At 37.2% G+C, this 20,349-nt stretch overlaps 1 protein-coding gene across 1 annotated transcript in view; it reads left to right on the plus strand.

The window, feature by feature from the left end:
• LOC134798608 (acetylcholine receptor subunit alpha-like 1) overlaps nt 1-20,349 on the plus strand; it is a 350,593-nt gene that overhangs the window by 305,378 nt on the left and 24,866 nt on the right. The window contains exon 3 of the mRNA XM_063770970.1: nt 16,913-16,957. Coding sequence (XP_063627040.1) covers nt 16,913-16,957 — 45 coding nt within the window. The remainder of the gene's footprint in view (nt 1-16,912; nt 16,958-20,349) is intronic.

Raw genomic sequence — 20,349 nt, forward strand, 5'->3', positions numbered from 1 at the left:
TCTAACTGTAATAATGAAATAGTTACAGGACATAAAGTGTTTCAACCGTCCCCGGACTACCCTAATACTGATTTCTTTATTAAGAGGAATATCTAATTTGTGTGGACACGTATTTATACAGTATGCGAATTAGTGTCCAAAACGAACATGGTTCGGGAAATATATGGCGCGTCAGCCCCACCATTAGGTCGCAGCTGTGCTCACAAACCTATTAACTCGGGTTATCTATGTACGCTGCTGAAAAATTTACTGTATCCTGTACAATAAAAACGTTTTCGAAGTATAAGTACTTTCTTAAGTCAAAAAACTCGCATGGTTTTAGATGCTCAAGAGATAAAGGCATGAGATTCAAACTAATAGTTAATTTAGAGTACCTACTTAATTAAATAAATAATTTCAATTCTTTATATTATTACTACGCCGATTGTGCTTAATTTCGATACCCAATAAAGTACTATTTTAGTTTCTTTTTTATGTGTGTAATTATGTAAGCAAAGACATAATGTAACTTCGTATAAGACGAATAAAGTCTAAGGAAAAAACGTGCCTCGGAATTCAAGCAAAAGTCATTCTCGAATAGATGGCGCACACACCTTTAGCCTATCCTCGGCTAGATGGCGTGACGACACCGTTTCATATTTAACAATTTTAACACATAGATATCAGTGAATGAACATGAATCAAAATGATATAAAAATAATAAAATCATTTATCCATATATATACATTTTTTGATAACTTTATACGTTTTCATTTTGAGTTTTAGTCGTGTGTCGATAGATGGCAGTAAATTTACAGTGACTACAAAATTTACAGTGACAGGACCCCTCTATACTATCTATTCTTTTTGATGTAAGTAACTGTATTTTTCTAGTCTGTTGTTCTTCAATGAACTGTCTAGCAATAGACGAAGTAGAATAATTATTCCTTTACACTATTCTTCTCTGTAATTCGGAAGTTCCTTTCGCTGAGACTGACGCATAAGTATTTGTGAGAGCGAGATGCCCGCGCCAATTTCAGCTAAATTATATGATTCCGATATCATTCTGATATCGGTTTGATGTCGTTAACGTTACACAATATACAAATCAGCGATCCGGATTCGCTTTGTACCTAATGCCTATACACAATATACACCTAACAGCTGTGTATACCATTTATACCTATATACAATACACAGCTTGGACGTCCTCGATATTGGCTGTAATCGGACTATTATGTCAGCCACAATAGCCCCGGGAGAGGCTTAATTATATGCAAAACAAAAGTAAACATCTTGTTGGTACTACAATTAATAAGTAATCGTAGAATTTTATCACTACACCTTATAAAACAAAGTCCTCCGCCGCGTCTGTCTGTTGTGTGTGTTGTTTGTTCGCAATAAACTCAAAAACTATTGAACGGATTTTCATGCGATTTTCACCTATCAATAGAGTGATTCTTGAGGAAGGTTTAGGTGTATAGTTTGTTAACCCGTGCGAAGCCGGGGCAGGTCGCTAGTACTTAGTAAAATAATTAGAAATATAGCGGTGTTTCATAGTTACTAAAAAAATTAGTTTGTATTAAATCTCTGCATCTGTAAAAGATACTCGAGAGTAGGCCAAAGGTAAGGCGCCATCGCTCGAAAAGGTGGCACCAAATGGCACCATACCTTTGGCATATCGTCGAGTAGATGGCGATACTTTTTGACATTCAACAAATTTAATACATATAGTAAATGTATACAGTATACAGTAAATGTAAAGAGTACATAATTTACTTTGACAATATTCCTTTAGTCTAAATTAAATTCTCTTTGATACGGCCCACCTGATGTTAAACAGCCACCACAGCCTATGGGCGCTTGCAAACTTACTTTATTAGGGTTCCGTACCCAAAGGGTAAAACGGGACCCTATTACTAAGATTCCGCTGTCTGTCCGTCCGTCCGTCCGGCCGTTCGTCTGTCACCAGGCTGTATCTCACGAACCGTGATAGCTAGACAGTTGAAATTTTCACAGATGATGTATTTCTGTTGCCGCTATAATAACAAATACTAAAAACAGAATAAAATAAAGATTTAAGTGGGGCTCCCATACAACAAACGTGATTTTTGACCGAAGTTAAGCAACGTCGGGCGGGGTCAGTACTTGGATGGGTGACCGTTTTTTTTAGCCGTTTTTTTTTGCATTATGGTACGGAACCATTCGTGTGCGAGTCCGACTCGCATTTGCCCTGTTTTTATTGCATTTTTAAATGCTGCAAGAACCCTGTACGTTCTTATTTTAAGTGTAAACTTCGAACAGCCCTCTGATGGAGCAAGTAAGATAGTTCCCGAATTTCGTAATAGCGACAACATTCGCTAGACTGCCGATGCGGCCACAAGGAAGTTAAATTAGAACATGTCTGCTCTGTACATACTGCCATTTAATTTGTGTCACAACATGTCACAACATGCCTATGGCGTGTGGTCGGGAAACACTGACACTTTGAGGAGAGGGAGAGTTTGTTATGTTCTTGGATAGTTGGAATTTTTTAGGTGTAAAGACAACCGGGGTATATGGATTAAAACGCCTTTTTTTAATAATGTGAACTAAAATAGTTCCCATCATGGCCGTACCGACCAATCGTATTCGAGAAACAATAAAAAGACGCAATATAGTTGTTGCATTTACCTCGGTTGACTTAATTGAATTATCATACATTTTGCAATAATCTTAGACTATGCAAGTCGCTATATATGTATACTATAAGTAGGCATAAGTATTTGCAATATACATTTTCTATATAGTGTTGTATAAATTTATAATGTATTTGATCAAATCTTAATAATAAAAATAAGTCATGTCACTTGGCTCACGAGATAACCGCCATGTGGGATGTTGATTCGACGATCATTGTCCCGATAGTCGTTTCAGTGAACGGTCTAATAGCGAAGAGTCTCGACCAACATCTTGAGAGACTCTCGGTAGGTGGTTGGATCAAGGGTCAGATGCAGAAGGCGGTGATCTTGGACACGGCGCGGATAGTCCGCCGGTTCCTCTCTCTGCGGCACTGACCACCGGTAGCTTGGGCCCTGCCCCGCTGCTGGCGGCACCCTAGGTAAGGTTTTTTATAATGTGTTTATATGTATTTTTTATTGTTTTTTATGTGTTTTTGTATTTTACTTTTATATTCATGTTATAAAGAACCTAATGGTAATATTCCATTTCTAACCGCAGCTGCACTACCGGTACTGAACGCGTCTCTGTCATTGTCATTGTTCCATAGTAAAATTGACAGTAATGCAGCTGCGGTTAGAAATGGAACGTTACCCTAACTTATGAAGAAAAATAAATACAGAAAATAAGTCATGTCAAATCTTCAAATTCATAGTTTAACCTATACTATATATGTGACATTCTCAATCAAAATGTACCACTTGGCAGCTTAATATAAAGACGACATTTGCTTGTAACTTTATACGAATAACCTGTCAGAGTGTCATTATGGCAAGCGACAATGCGTTACCTTTTGATTGAGAACGTCACATATTCTTAGTAAACCTATTGTATCCCATTATACATGTACCATAAGTGGCTGGCGGGTCTCATTAAAGTGGTCGACTGTCGCCCGATCCAATTACAAAGTTTAATTACTGGTCGGGGCCAGATGTCGGCATATGACAATGGATAGTGTGCATTTTGAAGTTAGCCGGCTCGATTGGAAGTCGCAAGCCTTGTCATTTGATATGTTTGATGTTAATGTAAACGTGCTTTTGACAATTACATGTTACTGCGAGTAACACTGACGTGTTTTTGATTGTTACATTACAGCTTACTCGTAACAATAACGTTTTTAGGGTTCCGTACCCAAAGGTTAAAACGGGACCCTATTACTAAGACTCCGCTGTCCGTCCGTCCGTCCGTCTGTCACCAGGCTGTATCTCGTGATCTGTGATAGCTAGACAGCTGAAATTTTCATAGATGATGTATTTCCGTTGCCGCTATAACAACAAATACTAAAAACAGAATAAAATAAAGACTTAAGTGGGGCTCTGGGACTTAAGTACTTGGATGGGTGACCGTTTTTATAGATAATGGTACGGAACCCTTCGTGTGCGAGTCAGACTCGCACTTGGCCAATTTTTTTTGTTAGTTACATGTTAATAATGATAAATATGATTGACTGTGTGCATATTGGAGTAAGGCAGCGATTGAAAGTTACTTACATGCCAAGTAATTTGATACGTTGAACGTTTGATGTTAATGTACATGTGCTTTTGATGCTTGCATGTTAATTATGTATTGAGAAACTACAATGACTTAGGTTGACATACATTATTTATGCATTTTATTATACGTTGGTATATTGTAAAGGAAGGAAGAAACTACATAATTATTACCTTAGTAATAGTAAAAATGAAGAATAAGAAATATCCTTCTTGAAATCAATAATACCTATATGTTTGGTTATTACCGGGTTGATGATGAAAACTAATACTTGTACCAATATTTTAACTTTATTCATTTGTTACAAACATAATAACAACCAATTTACAATAAAATATTCAAAACGTCTTCATTCTAACTTGTCCGTACTCGAATTGGTCACTTGTCACTTGTATACCCGCCCTTTTATAACAATTCAACATGGCGGGAACCAGTGACAAGTATCAGTCAATCATAAATAAAAGTAAGAATGATCAATATATAATCTATTAATAAATAATGATCCTTACATATAGGTACTTATTTCACAATTTGTACAAATAAAAAAAAATATGACTATTGGACCCCCCGTTAAGGTATTTAATAGCTGTTATTTACTTAATATAGTAAGCTATGCCTATACGAACATCGTATCGGCTAAAAATCGCAATTCGCAGCGTTATTTATCACTTAGCCCATAATGAGCTCCCACCATTACACGACACAATCCCATTATTGCCCGAAAGGACCATAAATCAAGTCGTTGACGTCTTTTTTAATAACAAAGGGACCTTGCGGGACCCTGGTTTTGGTAAACAAGCCTAGCTTAAAGATGATAAGCGAAATCCCGTGAGGTGGCTTTGTTTGTTTGATTGATATTAGGATAAAAATTTTTGCTACAAATTTTACTTTACCTACTTTATGAATTAAAATAAAGAAAAATATTGCTTGGTAATTAATTTAAGTATCTAACTATAAATTTTAATTGATATTTGTATTAGTTTGGTGCATTATTCATTTATACCATATTATTATAACGTCCAAAACTTGAAGACCGATCTACCACTGCATGTTATTGAGTCAAAAGCGATTCACATATGTACAAGTACCTATATATCTTTTTCAAATATGTATTAACCTTAACCTAACCTATACCTAAGAATAATAAAACGTAAGTATAAATGCTGGTTTGCCCAATAGAGGTTCTGCGATAATTTGGTTGGGGAAGGAAATTTCAGTACACCGTGCGCATAGCCAGCGCCTCAACTAGGCTAAAGTGGCCGTTAAATAATACAAAACAAAAAACCTTTCTTTTATTTCTCAAGACGCCCTTCCAAAAGTACGAGTAGCGTTAGCAAGGAGGCGCGGCGAACTATATTTTTCTGTCAGCCGCAGACGGGAAGGCGGGCCCAACTATTTTGTAGACTATTTTCCGTGTATTCCTAGTTATTTACTAGAATATGGGCATGTCGAAATCTTGAACAAAATTGTGTGAAACGATTCAAATATATACTTAATTAGTAGTAGTAGTAGTAGTAATCACTTTATTGTACACAACACACGTTTACATAATATTTACAGAAATATAGGTACAAAGGCGAACTTATCCCTGTAAGGGATCTCTTCCAGCTGACCTTCGAGTAGATGAGGGGAGAATTCAAATTAGATAGACAAACTTACGGAATGCACAGTAACATTTTAAAAGTAAACTAACCAAAACGTCCAAAAGTAAATAAAATACATAAATAATATTATAAAATAAAGATATAATTAATAAATATCGTGTTCAATTCAAGGTTTAATTCAAGATTATTTATATAAATAAGTACTTAGATATTTAATAAAGATTCAAGGTTATAAAAAATTATGAATTCTCGAATTAAGGAGGGAAGGTTTTGTTCACTTATTATTTACAGCAAACTACTTGTAAACTTTTTTTATTAAACGAAACAGGGACACAAAGAATTATTTCTATGATAGGTCCAAATCGAGTGTTTGTGAAGAAAACACGGCAATCGGCCTCCGAACGGCCATCTTTACAGCAATATTTGTTGAGTCAACACTCGCGTAGCGTTTATGTTAACACGGGGCAAACTTGAGCAAGTTGGAGTAGAATATTTACAGCAGAAAAGATTATATCACGCACCAAAAACGTTAGAAATAGATATCATCAGGCAGGTATCAAGACCCGGATAGACCTTAGTTTGACTTCTGATCCCTGTAGCGGTGTTCCTAGGCTACAGGAAATCCCCATCGGATTCCAGGCTGAAAAGTGATGTAACCCTTACAATTTTCATTATTATATATTTGCCTTCGAAAAAAATCACACCTTTTTCACATATCGATTTTACTATTTTTGAGTAGGTACACACTAATATAGTGACAAAATAAATTACCTCAACATGGCCGGGACATGCCACATCAGCTTATAATAAATTGTGAGATTTGCATGAATTGTACGATCGCGACGCTTTGATATTGAAATAACGCTGTCATATTTTTACGTCTCTAAGGACGTCCCTTGTCAACTGGCTTATTATCAAGTCAATAAACCTACTGTCCACTGAATAAAGTATTTTTATTAACCCTTAAACAGGTTGTGTATCTATAAGTACCACATAGCAAATGATTTTTTTATGGCGAGCTGAGTAAATATAACGACCGCAAAATGTCATTGCCGTGAAGTCTATTAAGTGGCTGATATCGGAACGTAAAAAAATTACAGGTGTCAAAACAAATTTCTTTGAAAATATAGTTGTTAAGTTCAAATCGACAACAAATGGCAGTTTTTGTACGTTTCTCCCGCTGTATAAGTTCGCTATGCCCAAAAAAAACCGGGCAAGTGCGAGTCGGACTCGCGCACGAAGGGTTCCGTACCATAATGCAAAAAAAAAAAAAACAAAAAAAAAAGCAAAAAAAAACGGTCACCCATCCAAATACTGACCACTCCCGACGTTGCTTAACTTTGGTCAAAAATCACGTTTGTTGTATGGGAGCCCCATTTAAATCTTTATTTTATTCTGTTTATAGTATTTGTTGTTATAGCGGCAACAGAAATACATCATCTGTGAAAATTTCAACTGTCTAGCTATCACGGTTCGTGAGATACAGCCTGGTGACAGACGGACGGATGGACGGACGGACGGACGGACGGACGGACGGACAGCGAAGTCTTAGTAATAGGGTCCCGTTTTACCCTTTGGGTACGGAACCCTAAAAAGTACTGTAAGTATTTTGTTTTGTATTTTTATGGTAGATTATTTGATAATGTATGTGTAGTAAGTCATAACTTACCTTAGTTATTGTTTTCTGATAAAATATTCGATCTAAAAGTTTGTGGTTCGTATGAAACCTCTGCCCGTCTGGGGCACGTTCGAGTGGTTTATAAGTGGCCTCTGACCTGTAGGGAGTTTACATGACATTTAAGGGTAAGATTCATTACTATGAATGAACCCTCATAGTACAAAAGTAATATATTTTCCTTTGGTTTTAAATTAAATATTTATTCAACGGTCAATCTTACGAGCCACGACATCCATGTGAGCCAAGAAAGTGCTGGCAGTTAGTGCAATTTGTGACGCAAGTGTAAATGTGATGTGCACATGACTTGCCCTTAAAACTACTCTGTATGGCTAACAAGGCAGTGGCCATATAAGGACCACGTAGCACCATTGGTCACGAGCAGTGGGCATATAAAAACCACCGGTTTTTTTTTATTGAATTAGGGGTAATAAAAAAAATCAAACGATTACTTTTCTTTTTAAGCTATTACCCACCCGAATCAGCAATCAAAAGTAAAAAATGCGTCAGACCTGTTTAAGGGTTAATCTTATATTTTGAAATGGTCGTTGAAAAGCAACGTGCCCGCTAGCCCTTGTATATCACGTCCATACCCTCTTTGCAGCTCCGCTGAGTTATAGCTGCGAGGGTGGGCATAAATAAAAAGGTCTTACGTTTTTAATAACAACCGGACCTTCGTCATATCGCCTTTGTTCCGTACGTGACCGCGATAGTTTACGTGCGCCAGCCTACCCAGACATATAGCCGGCGCCGTACTACATAAAAACATGAAATAAAACCCTGACTAGCCGTAAAACACGTAGGTCAACGAGCGCTGGTCCTCGCCTAAAACAAAAGACGCTACGCACAGAAAAAACAAGCAAAAAGCCGAGTAAGCTAACCGATAATAGACTCTTTGACGATGTCATAAGGACTTTAGGACATGCTTGTGTTTTGTGGTGCTGATATACCCGAAGTCAGCTTTTCGAGTAACGATGTTATTGAGGGAATAGGTTAAAAACACGAGTTTGGGGCTGTTGTCGATGTTTTTAGTTAGGCCACTAAATTATGTTACTGTACTATGAATTGGTAATTTTTTTTCGTACAAAATCTACTATTATTTTCAATCGAATGATACAATTCGTGTGGGTATTTTTTAAGAAATTGTAAGGAAAATCACATTTAAAGTTTTCTCCCTATTCACCACAGCCATCCATAGGGGTGAATAGTCACCCCAGTTGACTGCACTTCCTCTATTCCCTACTACAAAACTATTTTCCCTAACCACAATGCCGCTTTAAAATTGTTCGGCCGGGCTTCTACAAACCGTGCCCTGTAGGAAGAAACTCATTATTTTATACAAAGTATTCCATTTTCCTCTAACCTCCAAAAGTCGGTCAAGCAAATGGTTTCGTTAAAACAATTTCGTTGTATCAAATTGCTTGGTTACCCAACAATATCGAATGCTGCAATAAATTGATAATCGGGACGCCGCTAAACCGCCGGGGTGTAGCGGAATAAATGAGTTTGGTTAAATAAATAGGGAAGTTGTGCACTTAGCTTCGAACAGTAGATTTTTTTTTATTTGAGTGAATTAATAGTGTGATTTAGAGATTTTTCCAGCAAAAACTGTTACCGGCTAGCTAGAGCGGTAAATGAAAACTAGGTTCTTTATAGTAAATAATATAATATGAAAATATGTACAATAAAATAAACTAATTTCTGTCAGTACTTGAATCTAAACCAATAAAATATCGTCACTGGCCTTAACGTTCTTGAATCCCATTCTTTGTCGAACCGTACGATCAACTTAGGCCGCGGGTGCGGGAATCAGCTTTGGCAACGCAGGCTAAGCGAGGTCCGTGGGTAAAGAAAAGCTTCAGCAGCAAACGTCCAAATAATAAGCAGCAACAGTAGCTCTTCAATTTAAAGGTAGAAGGAAGGGCTGGAACAATCGTACGTTCTTAGACTTGTAGTCGAAACCTAACCCAAGCCTTATTCCGTTACGAGAACCAGTGACGTACATTTCGTACAAATAAGACTTGGATTAGGTTTAATTTCAACATAAACCTAAACTTAATGCTATATATACAATTATACAAACTTTACCTGCATTAGTGGCAGCCCTAGTATGAAACTTTATCACTAATTATAACCATACAGTCGCATTAAAATAATAATTACAGAATTGTGCTATATCCGACAACATTTCCAAAGGAAAATTTTACGAAGAAAAAACAAAAGACGGCGAAACCCTTAGTTTTTTATTTCCAACCGGCCAGTGCGCGCGGTGGCTGTACATGCAGGTTTGCCATGTTACAAAACGAAATATCGACAAACCTATTACCATCAGTAAGCAAAGTAACGGCTCGATTCGGAAAATAAATTAGATTTCTACTAGACTTCAACAAGTTACGATACGGATAATTTAAAGATATTTGTAAGATAGATATGTCAAATTTGACGTTTCCGCGATTCTGGAGGTCCTCTTGAACGATTTCGACAAGTTATGACTTAGATATCCAAGTCACATCTAGTCGATATCTAATGTAGATCTAGTTGATCTCTAAATCGTCTCAAGATCTTGTGATTATCTCGAAATCCGAATAGGCCTGTAAGTCAATGATAAATATATAAAAGTAAATTATAATGAGTTATAATTATAACTCACCAAAATGTTACAAGAATATAAATCTATTTAATGCAAATCGACATATGGGGCATTATCTATGAAAAGGGACCTTACTGTCGATGAGAATAAGGTCCCTTTTCATAGATAACGTTACAATTATATATTATACATTGCTGCCGCGATTATGACGTTCGATGGCATGTAACGCAAATCAAATCGCATGCAATGCAGCGATAGATAAAACTGCCTTAAAATACGACTTTCCATGAAAGATGGGACGATTTTCCATTAAAGCCGCAGTGCAGTGATTAATCTACTATTTACAGGCCTCAAACGTACTTATACTGACATCAGAATGATATTTAAATTCAATCATGTTATTTAGTTATCGTGCGCCTCACCCGCGCCAAGCATGTACGGATACCTAAGACAGGCGTGGCTCACTCCACGATTTCGTCGCTTTGCTACAGGTAGCTAAAAGTACAGCCGTTCGGCCCCAATTTTGGGGTTTGCCATAAGCCGCGCGTGGCGTTGTCGCCACCTAGCGGCCATATCTGTGCTGATCGTAACAGACGCGTTTTGTTAGAGAGTGAGTCTTCTGTAACTAGTAATATTATTTATTCTGTGCCTAATAAGATAGGTACGAGCGATATGCACGATAACTAAATAACTTTGATTCAAATGTCATTCTAATATCAGTGATTGGCCTGTTAGTTATTTCGGAGTTAGGTTCGAGTACTTCTACGGATTGTACTGCTACGTGCTAAAGCGTGCTACGGAACATAGCACTTAATATTTTATGCGTCGTGGAGAGCGCACTTATTGTACTGGGTGCCATTTTTGGCTGATACAATATGTATGTATTTATTTATTTAAACTACAAATAACACACAAAATACAAATAAAATGTACAAATGGCGGACTTAATGCCTAAAGGCATGTATGTGATTGTAATCGTACTAGCTAGGTAAAATTTTAAGTAAAACGTAATCAATGGATAACTGTTATTGGCCATCTGTTATGTAAGCATTCATATGTATAACTTTTATTTACTGCTGTAATGTTGTCCTAAATACCAATAAAAAATAAAAAAATAAATCGCGATAGATCCGTCTATAAATGTGAGTTAATATACGTACTAGGTAGCTTCCCTAGTTACGTACTGTTGCATAATGTTGCTCCACAAGTTAACTGCGGTGTGGACGCACCTTAAAAAAGGATCTACAATACGTTCCTGACACTACCGATACCGGAGCATCGGCAGTGTCCTATTTTAAATCGCATGTTTTTATCAGCTTTTAGTTTGATTATAGACCATAGTGCACAGGCTATTCCTAGTTTAGCATCGCACTGGCATTACTCCAAGTGATCAGTCATAGGTCGCGAAAGCAGGAATTGGCACCGAACTTGCTTGGAAGCAGACGAATTAACATTTTCAATTTTTGTTACAATTGAATTCATCATTACTAAAAGCACGAATAAGCGAAGTCAGGTTAGTTTAGAATTACTTAATTTGGTAGAAACGCAAGAATTACAATGATGAAATAGATTGTAGACGGTCTTACCTTATTAGACGGTCTTCACTTTGACCTAATCCTAAATAAATCAGATTAATCGAAGCATAAATTACCGTGTAGACCAAACTCGATCCCTTAAGCGTGTAATAGTATCGATACATCATCGATATCCTCAATAATCGACTCACCTCGTTAATCGAATCCCCCGAGACTCGATTACGACACAAATAGATTGGCAAATAAATAATTTTATCGTTTCGATATGCCATCTTAAAGGATTACGACGATTTCAGACAATGACGACTTAAGACCCGAATGACGTATAAAGCTATCTGTTAATGACGTAATTTGAATTGAAGGCGTGTTGAGTGTTTTGAGCGGGGATAACAGGGTATGATAAAGTTGTTATGTACTTCTTAGGGTTAGTATGTTGTTGTTCTGTTTGTACGTATTTTGAAGAAGATAGGAAGGTCTCATTTAAGTTTTAACAACTATGTGTAGCGGAAAAATCGACCCGCTTAGGACAATGTAACTGTCACATTGTAAACCCTAATGTAGAATATATAGGTATTATTGTTAACTATACGTTATTGAAACATTTTTCCACTTTGAGTATGATAATAGTATTTGTAATGCATCGTTAGAAACTTGACTTGTGTTTTGTAAATGATAGGCTAAAAAAAATTTTACCTACGTAGTTCTATGGGACAATTAGGAATTAGTTTAGTGGCCAATTTTGCATTTTTCATTTGCCTCTTGCCGGAGGTTGGCTATCATTAGGGTTATTTTCACTTTTGACGCTGCAGCTCGAAACAGCAATCTGGTGTTCATGTTGAACCAGTACCTGAGGTTTTTGAGCCACGAGGTACGTCTTCTTCCGCATTTTCGTTTTCCCTTGATTTTCCCTTTTATTATCAGCTGGAGGAGGTGGTATTTGTCATTTCGTAATACATGACCAAAGTACTGCAGTTTCCTAATCTTTATAGTATCCAAAATGTCTCTTTTCTTTTGCACTCTCTGCAGGACGCTGTCATTGGTTACTTCTATCCGTCCATGAGATTTTCAATATTCTCCTGTACACCCACAACTCAAATGCCGCTAGACGTTTACTTATAGCTTTACTGAGTGTCCATGACTCAGCATCATACAGTAGAACCGAAAATACATAGCACCGTGCCAATCGCATCCTGGTAGAGATTTGGAGGGACCGATTGCAGAGAAGATGAATTATTTTCAGGAAAGTGTTACGAGCTTGCTCTATTCGGCACTTGATCTCAACACTGTGGTCACCCTGGTCATTGACAATACAGCCTAGGTACTTATACGAGCAGACCCTTTGTACAATTTCATTTCAGGCTTTCAAGTCAGGTAATGGCCTTTGTATTCTACCTTGGGCCTCTAGTTGGGCCTTAGGAGGATAGAATAGAATAGAAATAGTTTCTATAGATAGAACGAAACGAGGGAAAAATTGCTATTTTGGACCATGACGTCACCATTCAAAGTAACAAAATGGGAATCACTCCACAGCCACTGAGCGAAAACAAATGAAATAACTTTAAAGGAACTAAACGTACGTAAGAACAAACTTGGCTGTTCCGGATTCCGTGACCCATAATTACCTAGACACCGGTCAGATCGAATTGCATTCTCTGCCGAGGAACGCTCCGCGCCGGTTCTCGGGAAACAGAGATTCTTTGAAAGCGCCTTATATTTAAAATACCTTTGGATTGCAGGGTGTGATTCCGATTGCCAAACACCTAGTCGATAAAGCAGGAGAACTGTTCGTATTTTTTATCGTGACGATTACGAAACAAGTTCAAACATGTAGGTATTGTATGTACAGATAACAAAAGCAGTAAAAAAACATTAAGATTCGGTTGCACAAAACCGTAGGTCACCGTTAAAGCGTCGCTAAATTTTAATTTATAGGAAGTTTCATAGTTAGTTCATTTCTGTGTGATGTTGATCATTGCGGCAGCTGAGTCAAGTGTGGTAGATGCAACTAGCGCTAAGTGAGCATCAAGAAATGGACCCAACTCAGCATAAAGACCAGCGCTGGTTTCATAGCTGGTCTTCTGTGGGGTTCATTCGGTGAAGCCGCGACAGGTAACACATAAAAAAATATGCATGAAAAATATATTACGAATCACACAAGACACATGAAGAACAAAGAAACTAAACAGTCCCACAGAATTACTTCCCATGAAACCAAAGTGGACCTGGGCTCGTTTAGGATGTAATCGGGGAAGATCTTATTAGAAAGAGGTGGTAAACATCTTGTAACGCTAGTCTTCCAGAAAACCTGCCTCGTTCGCGTAACCAATTGGAATACACAGGTCGCATTGTTCGCTGGATATCGATAGAATTGGATCCGTCTGTGGCACTCGCCTGTCACGTATACCTACCGAGATCTAAGCAGAACAGGTTGAGAAATGTATTGCATTTTGGATTCCAACTAGATCTTCTCACACTCTTATAAATACTTTTTTACTCATGGAATATATTTTACAATCGCGTATATCTGCCAAGATCCAAGAAGGTTAAGATAATAATGTATCCGGGTAAATAACTTTGCAAATACCGCATATTATGTGTTTTTTTTATGAATAAATAAAATAAAAATCATTTATTTCAGAATACAGGTTCCATAATATGGTTAGTAACTCTTAACTTAACAACTATGTTAGATTATTTATAAAAGGACTTATGTAAGAATGGGTACTTATAGTAATTAAGTTATCCTTAAAAGATAGACATACACAATCGCGAACTTTTTTGTAAAATTAGGTTTACATGAAAGAAAGACAACCCTACCATACATTGTGTGTTGTTATAGATCAAACGGATTAGCAGGGGCATTCCACGAGACTGTCGCTTACATAACGCAATTCTTCTAATACTTCTGGAAATGCTGAGTAAGCGATATTGAGTCAGGTAATATTTCATGACTTGGCTTACAAATTGGCAGTATATTCTCGAGATTCACGTATTTTATTGAGGTAGCTGCCATACAAGGCAAAAGCGTTATGTAAGCGACAGTCTCGTGGAATGTCCCAGCAGCGTTTTCGAGTAAAGCTCTTAGACAGCGTATTTTTTTTTTCATCATTAGCAAACATGGTCATATTTCAACCAATTTACACAAAACCTTAACAAGTTTTACATTTAAACCTTCCTAAAGAATCATTCTATTGACAGATGAAAATCGTATGCAAATCCGTTAAGTAGTTTTTGAGTTTTAGAGTTATTTTATAAGATATAGTGAATTGACGTTTTCCCCTAGATTTGCGGATGCTAGGTTGCGTGACAGTCGTGCACGTACCTAGCGAATAAGTACTTGTAGCTTAGCTCGGAGTAATTAACAATGGAGCCGCCATTCCCCTCTGTCGAAAAAAGGCGGCCAATGGTCAACCATATGTATGGACTGACGTTTATCTGACATGACGTACGTACATTTGACGTGCCCCCCCCCCCGCAAAAAACAGCAGACTATTTTGTACCGAAGATTTTAGACATGGCGTCTCCGTTGGTTATATCCTCTAAGTAGCTTAGCCTTTATAACTAGCTCTACAGTTCGTCACAGAGGTATAATAGGTAATTAGGGTTCCGTACCCAAAGGGTAAAACGGGACCCTATTACTAAGACTTCGCTGTCCGTCCGTCCGTCCGTCCGTCTGTCACCAGGCTGTATCTCACGAACCGTGATAGCTAGACAGTTGAAATTTTCACAGATGATGTATTTCTGTTGCCGCTATAACAAAAAAATACTAAAAACAGAATAAAATAAAGATATATATGGGGCTCCCATACAACAAACGTGATTTTTGACCAAAGTTAAGCAACGTCGGGCGTGGTCAGTACTTGGATGGGTGACCGTTTTTTTTTTGCATTTTTTTTCCGTTTTTTTTTTGCGTTATGGTACGGAACCCATGGTGCGCGAGTCCGACTCGCACTTGCCCGGTTTTTATTGTCATTCTATGGAACTTGCTAACTATGTAAACAAAAGTCGCTAGTAAATTCATTAGTCAGAGACAATTTCAATATGGCGGTTTGTTTACATAGTTACCAAGTTTCATAGAATGACACACTTGAGGGACATAACATACCTATCCCTTTTTATAAGGCTATTAGAGCATGGTAGATACTACTTTTGATTCATAGTCCTGTCCGCTATTATTGACCTTTAAGGCTACATTGGGCCCAATCTAAGGTCTAAAAGTTATTAAAGGACGGCCTTTTGTAAAAATAATGCGACGAAGTGTAAAAGTTTAGAGAAGTGGAAAGTTTGAGTGTTTTCACTTGAAGGGTCATTGGGCCCTCGACCCTTTCCCAAAATTGAGGATTATTTATGATTGTTGTTTGGGAATTTGCAACAATTTTCATAAAGTATTCAGGTAAAGTTTCAGTACCGCTGTTTACCTACCTACCTATGTAAATACCAGAAGCCCAAATCAGATTTAACATCTCGTTACGATTTTGTTTTTATTTCGATACAACCTGGAAGATCGCTCACGCTGATTTTTGCATGCGAAATGAAGTGAAAGTACGTGAAATGCCAATCACCAAGATGATCGCCAAGGTGGTACCAAAACCATAACAAATTATTAAATTAGAATTGATCTTTTTTATTCTGAGAGGCAACGAGCTTGTTTCACAAAAGCTATACATATTTTATTTTATTTGGCAAACCAACTTTATCAGTAAACGAGTGTATATCATAGTTTCGGACACGTACTCTCGGAGTATCCTGCTGTCGAATGTTCGTTGATTCGACTGTCGCTGGATCGAATGTTCGCTGGGTCGAAAAGCGTAGAAATTTTTTTTTAAATGATTAAAAATAAATGTAATGTTTAGAAATGGGACCTTATGGCGGTATGACTTATCTGACAAAAAATAAGCTGTCAAACACATGTTGGGCCATGCCAGACGAGACGATGAGCTTTACAACAATACATACATACAATTCTAGATTACGATTTTTCGATTATGCATATTTCGGCCACAAGTATTTCGACCCAGCGAACATTCGATCCAGCAACATTCGAATCAACGAACATTCGATAAACAACAAATCGAACCCATACAATTCTAGATTACGATTTTTCTATTATGCATAATTCGGCCACAAGTATTTCGACCCAGCGAACATTCGAATCAATGAACATTCGACAGCAGGATACTCCGAGAGTACGTGTCCGAAACTATGATATACACTCAGAATAAACAACCCTTTTCCATCTTTTTGGGGCTATAAATGTTATTATAATAGTTCTTTACGAATTAATATTTCTTTTACTAATTGCGCTTTTTCTTCTTTTCAGAACCTTAAGAATCAAATCATGACAACGAACGTTTGGGTAGAACAGGTGAGTTAAAAATTTTACTACAAGGATGACTCACGCTAGACCGGGCCGGGCCCGGGCCGATGCGTCCGACACGTCATTTTTTATGACGGCTGATCGGTGATCACGTGGTGCTTTCCATATAAAACGAACCCCGGCCCCGGCCCGGTCTAGCGTGAGTCAACATTTACTCTATTTTATAGGCTTAAGGAGTACTGATTTCATTATTGATTGTACGTCGTACGTACATAATTATAAAAGTCTTTCTCTTTTCGTGATGGTCAAAAGTATATTTAGAGCAGAAAAATTCGTTCTAGCAAAATATGCAAAAATATGATTAAAAGTTCGGTCAACACAGACAAGAGGATAAACACAATTACGTAAGACGTAAAATCCTAGATCAACTAGATTCGGTCAAATCGGACCTTAAATGACCACTAAATACTCGGCTAATCCCAATTTAGGTAATCCTCCTTTAAATTACAGCCAACCCGTTTCCATTGACTGACAAACCCAAGACATCCATCTTCCCAGGGACCTCGAGTATCAAACCCCAGATGTATACCACACTCACTCAAAACGCTCACAAAAGACGTCAAGAAAACAGGAGCTCATAAACCGGTTTAAACCTTTGACAAATGGGAGGAAGGGCCAGCGAGAACCGGACGGCCCTTTCTCCAAATGTCAACTCCCTGACTAATAGGTGTCGGCTGTTTTGTTCACTTTTAGGGCTCCGATACCATCAAAGGGACTACAATGTCTGTCAAGATGTCTCAAAGGACGCATTCTGTGTTAATGCCTTCACACTGAAGTCGAAATGTGGAGTTGGTGAATTGATTTTGACAGCTTAAAACCGAAATCCTATGTTTTGTAAAAAGCGGATCAGAACAATTGGTTGTAATTTGCAAGGTGCCAATTAGAGTTTTAAAATTGGATCTTTAACTTTACTTTTGAAGGGAAACTTTTAATTATAAGAAAAAAGTATAATTTACTCGTGTTGAAAACCGTCATACTAGTTTTTTTTAAGGGAACACAGTTGAATAAACTGTGTTAACATAATATGTTATATTTCCGCAACAACAGTTCAAGGACGAGTACAAAGGAGATATCCACAATTATTGAACAGCGCGGTCAATACAAGAAAAACATCTTCGATTCCGATTTTCGCAAAGAAATTCCAGCATTCATCACGAAGAATAGAATCACACAAACTATCCGCTTTAATCGAACTAAACAAACAACTGAAGACGTTCTGTTTATTTTGTTACAAGCAAAAGTCGAGAACATTCGACTATCGTCGGCCCAATAAATATATCGTAAACTCCGCTGGGTCCATCATAATTTTATTATTACGAGAACTTTTACGAGTAGGTATGTGGACGGTAAAAAACTTGATCTCAAGAAGAGATCGCTGGATGAATTTAGCGAGAGTGAAAGATAAAGTTTTCGGAATCAATATGTTGTTAAGGGGTTGTAAACGAAGCGTGCTTATGAATAACAAGAACTGAGCAGATTAATATTCTTGAAGGATTAGTCGCCATGTAGATAATGCATAATTACGGGGGAAGCTCCTTGAAGATAAATGAGACTTTAAATTTAGTAAATTAGGAACCAACTTAAGTCAAGATTAACTCAGATTAGTATGCGAGTAATTCGAGCCGTGAAGGAACTCGGGATGAGAAATTTTCAAGGTGTATTTATGGATTTATGGACATGTAAGGAAAATTGAGTTAAGTACGCTTTATTATAACAAAATCAATACAAAACAGGAAGAATAACGAATGTTATTTTTCCTGTTTTGATTTGTACTAACAAAGGCGAACTTATCCCTTGGTTTTTTTGGGGTTGTATGTACCTAAATTTAAAGGATTCCAAATTCAATCTTATGTACCGTCTTGTCACAATATTTCAATTCCGTATTAAATAATAAATGAATTTCCTAGCTCATCCCAAAACATGTCAAAATGATATTCCAATCTGAAAACAATATCCTACCTTTTGGCCCTTCTATTAATATTAATAATGTGTAGGGTAGTTTCGAAAACAATAACGAGGTCCAAACGTAGATGATTTATAAACTGAGAGAGTGCTAATACGTAAGTACGCTTACGCTTACGCGTAATACGTACGCTTTATTATAAAAAAATCAATACAAAACAGGAAGAATAACGAATGTTATTTTTCCTGTTTTGATTTGTACTAACAAAGGCGAACTTATCCCTTGGTTTTTTTGGGGTTGTATGTACCTAAATTTAAAGGATTCCAAATTCAATCTTATGTACCGTCTTGTCACAATATTTCAATTCCGTATTAAATAATAAATGAATTTCCTAGCTCATCCCAAAACATGTCAAAATGATATTCCAATCTGAAAACAATATCCTACCTTTTGGCCCTTCTATTAATATTAATAATGTGTAGGGTAGTTTCGAAAACAATAACGAGGTCCAAACGTAGATGATTTATAAACTGAGAGAGTGCTAATACGTAAGTACTAATAAAATGTGGAGGTGTAAAGGCTCTACAAACGTCAAAGTGAAATTAATTAATAACCCTATAGTAAGATGCTGTTGTTAAGTTTCAGTCAATTTCACTAAAGCAGAGAGATCCGTATTCGCTCAGCTCAGCATGGATTATTTTATTTCGACTACACAATAACTCGATCCATTTTTAATGGCTTTATTGATTTCGGTGGATTTCACAGGTCGTTTGTTTAGTTTGCACGCCCGAGTGCGTTGATTGAAATCAATATTTCCCGTTAGCTAAAAAAATAATCCAGCACGGGACCATTCGAACGTAAAAATTTTGATCTAAATTTAATTGCACCGTTTCATTGTTTAATTCAAGTGGGGATGCGAAAAAACAGTAATCGTAAGAAATTTTTGGCTAAAATATTACAATAGAGAAATACTATTTATAAATGAATATTATAAAACAATCTTACACAAATCGATCTAGCCCAACAGTAAGCTCAATAAGGCCTGTGTTGAGGGTACTAAATGAAGACGATACCTACAATAATATATACTAGATAGATAAATGTAGATAGCTACATACTAAAATAACATAGAAAACATCCATTAGGTACTTAGGAACAAATATCTGAATATCTGTCATTTTACGTAGCCTGCACATTTTGCGACTTGCACATTCAGCTATGCATCCAATGCCCGGTTACCAGGATTTGAACCCGAAACTTCCTGCTTCGTAGGCATGCTCAATACAGGGTAGGGTAGGCCCTTTTTAATACTTTTTTTCCAGATAATCCCCGTGGTAAAAGGTGTTTCATGGGTATTTGTCTGATATTCCCACATGAACAAAATAAAAGTCAGGCAACACCGCCCGAGTTGGGTTTGTTCAAAAATTGTATAATCCTCGTCCGCGTCGGAAAGCCTTTGTTTCCTGGCCGCATTCTT

The sequence above is a fragment of the Cydia splendana genome, chromosome 17 (assembly GCF_910591565.1).
Source record: "Cydia splendana chromosome 17, ilCydSple1.2, whole genome shotgun sequence".
Classification (NCBI taxonomy): Eukaryota; Metazoa; Arthropoda; class Insecta; order Lepidoptera; family Tortricidae; genus Cydia; species Cydia splendana.